This window comes from Heptranchias perlo, chromosome 11 (genome assembly GCF_035084215.1).
Source record: "Heptranchias perlo isolate sHepPer1 chromosome 11, sHepPer1.hap1, whole genome shotgun sequence".
In the NCBI taxonomy this organism is placed as follows: domain Eukaryota; kingdom Metazoa; phylum Chordata; class Chondrichthyes; order Hexanchiformes; family Hexanchidae; genus Heptranchias; species Heptranchias perlo.
In genome coordinates, this window is record NC_090335.1 from 61,398,536 (window position 1) to 61,399,899 (window position 1,364).

The window sequence follows — 1,364 nt, forward strand, 5'->3', positions numbered from 1 at the left end:
ATGAAAAAGTGTTTATTATACAAACCAAACAAATAGTTCGCTTGGCTCTCTCTGTCTCGTTGTTTTTCTTCATACTGACGTACACACAAAACAGTTGTCTGTTGCCTACATTGTGAGGACGATCAGTGTTTAAGTACCGCGGTGAGATACTTAGACTGGTTAACTATCCGTATATTCCTTCATTAATCCGAAAGCAGTAAGTAGCTTTGGCCATAACGTCAATGAGATCCTAATCCTAATCCACCTACTAACCCTAAGCATTAATGTAAACAGTGAAATTCGGCAATAGTGCTTACAATGTAGAGAAAATAGCATTATTCTAGCCCAGACTCATACTCGTCTATTTTTTAAAAAATCATTCGTGCACTTTTGTTTTTTTACAATATTCGTAACAATTCGAGTAATGTCCTAGTGCTGTGTTTGTACGGTTACTTCCAGCATCACTTGGGAAACCTCGCCTGAAGACTTGGCGCGTTGAGGCTGGACGGGATGCAGTGAAACCTACAGGCAGCGCAAGCGCACGGAGACCCGGGCCACTGCTGGTAACAAGGCTGATCGTCCGGAGTCAAAGGGCACTTCATGGTCGGGGACGAGTGCCTGGGACTGCCCAGGGTCAAGAGCGACGGAGCAGCTCCCAGCAGTAGCGAGCCCCCGGCTGTTAACACGGGCAGCTGGGCCAGTCGGGATGCGGAGCCGCTCCTGCCGTACATCTCGCCGATCAGTCTCTTCATCTCTTCCAGGGAGCTCGTCAGCATCAGGATGTAGTTCCTGGCCAGCAGGAGAGTGGCGATTTTGGAGAGTTTCCTCACCGATGGCCCGTGGGCGTAAGGCATAACTTCCCGCAGGGCGTCCATGGCCACGTTCAGGTCGTGCATCCTCTTACGCTCTCTGCTGTTGATCTTTTTCCTCAGTAGGAACTGCTCGTCCTCGGAAAGTTCCTTCTTACTCCTGGATTTGGCTGACGGGGTGGGACTGGGCGATTCGTCGGGCGAATGTGACCGATCGGTAGGGTCGACCTTGTGAGGGATGTTGTACAGGGTGGAAGTGACCAGTAGCAGTTCGTTTGATGTCGACTTCAGCAACTCGCTCATGGTCTGAAGTCCAGAGTCAGTTTCGGGAACAATTAATAAATAAACAAATAAATAAGCAAACAAATGCTTTGTTCAAGTTTGAAATGTTCTTTCTTCTTCGATCCTGGTGAGCACAAAGATGTAACCCAGGGATTTGGAGCTTCTGCCGATGGGTATTGCAGGCTTTATGTTCAGTGTGTGAAAGTCTCTGGAGGAGTTTAGCGACAGTCGAACCTAAAGTGAACCTGAAAAGGGCAAAATAGTGAAGGTATTTATCAGGGAATGGGCGAGCAT

General features: G+C 48.2%; 1 protein-coding gene across 1 annotated transcript; it reads right to left on the reverse strand.

Annotated features, from left to right (window-relative positions):
• Positions 1–440: 440 nt before the first annotated feature.
• On the reverse strand, positions 441–1,091 carry LOC137326850 (oligodendrocyte transcription factor 3-like). The gene has a single exon (XM_067992229.1). It carries the CDS (start codon positions 1,089–1,091, stop codon positions 441–443), a length of 651 nt encoding a protein of 216 aa, XP_067848330.1.
• Between the last annotated feature and the right edge of the window lie 273 nt (positions 1,092–1,364).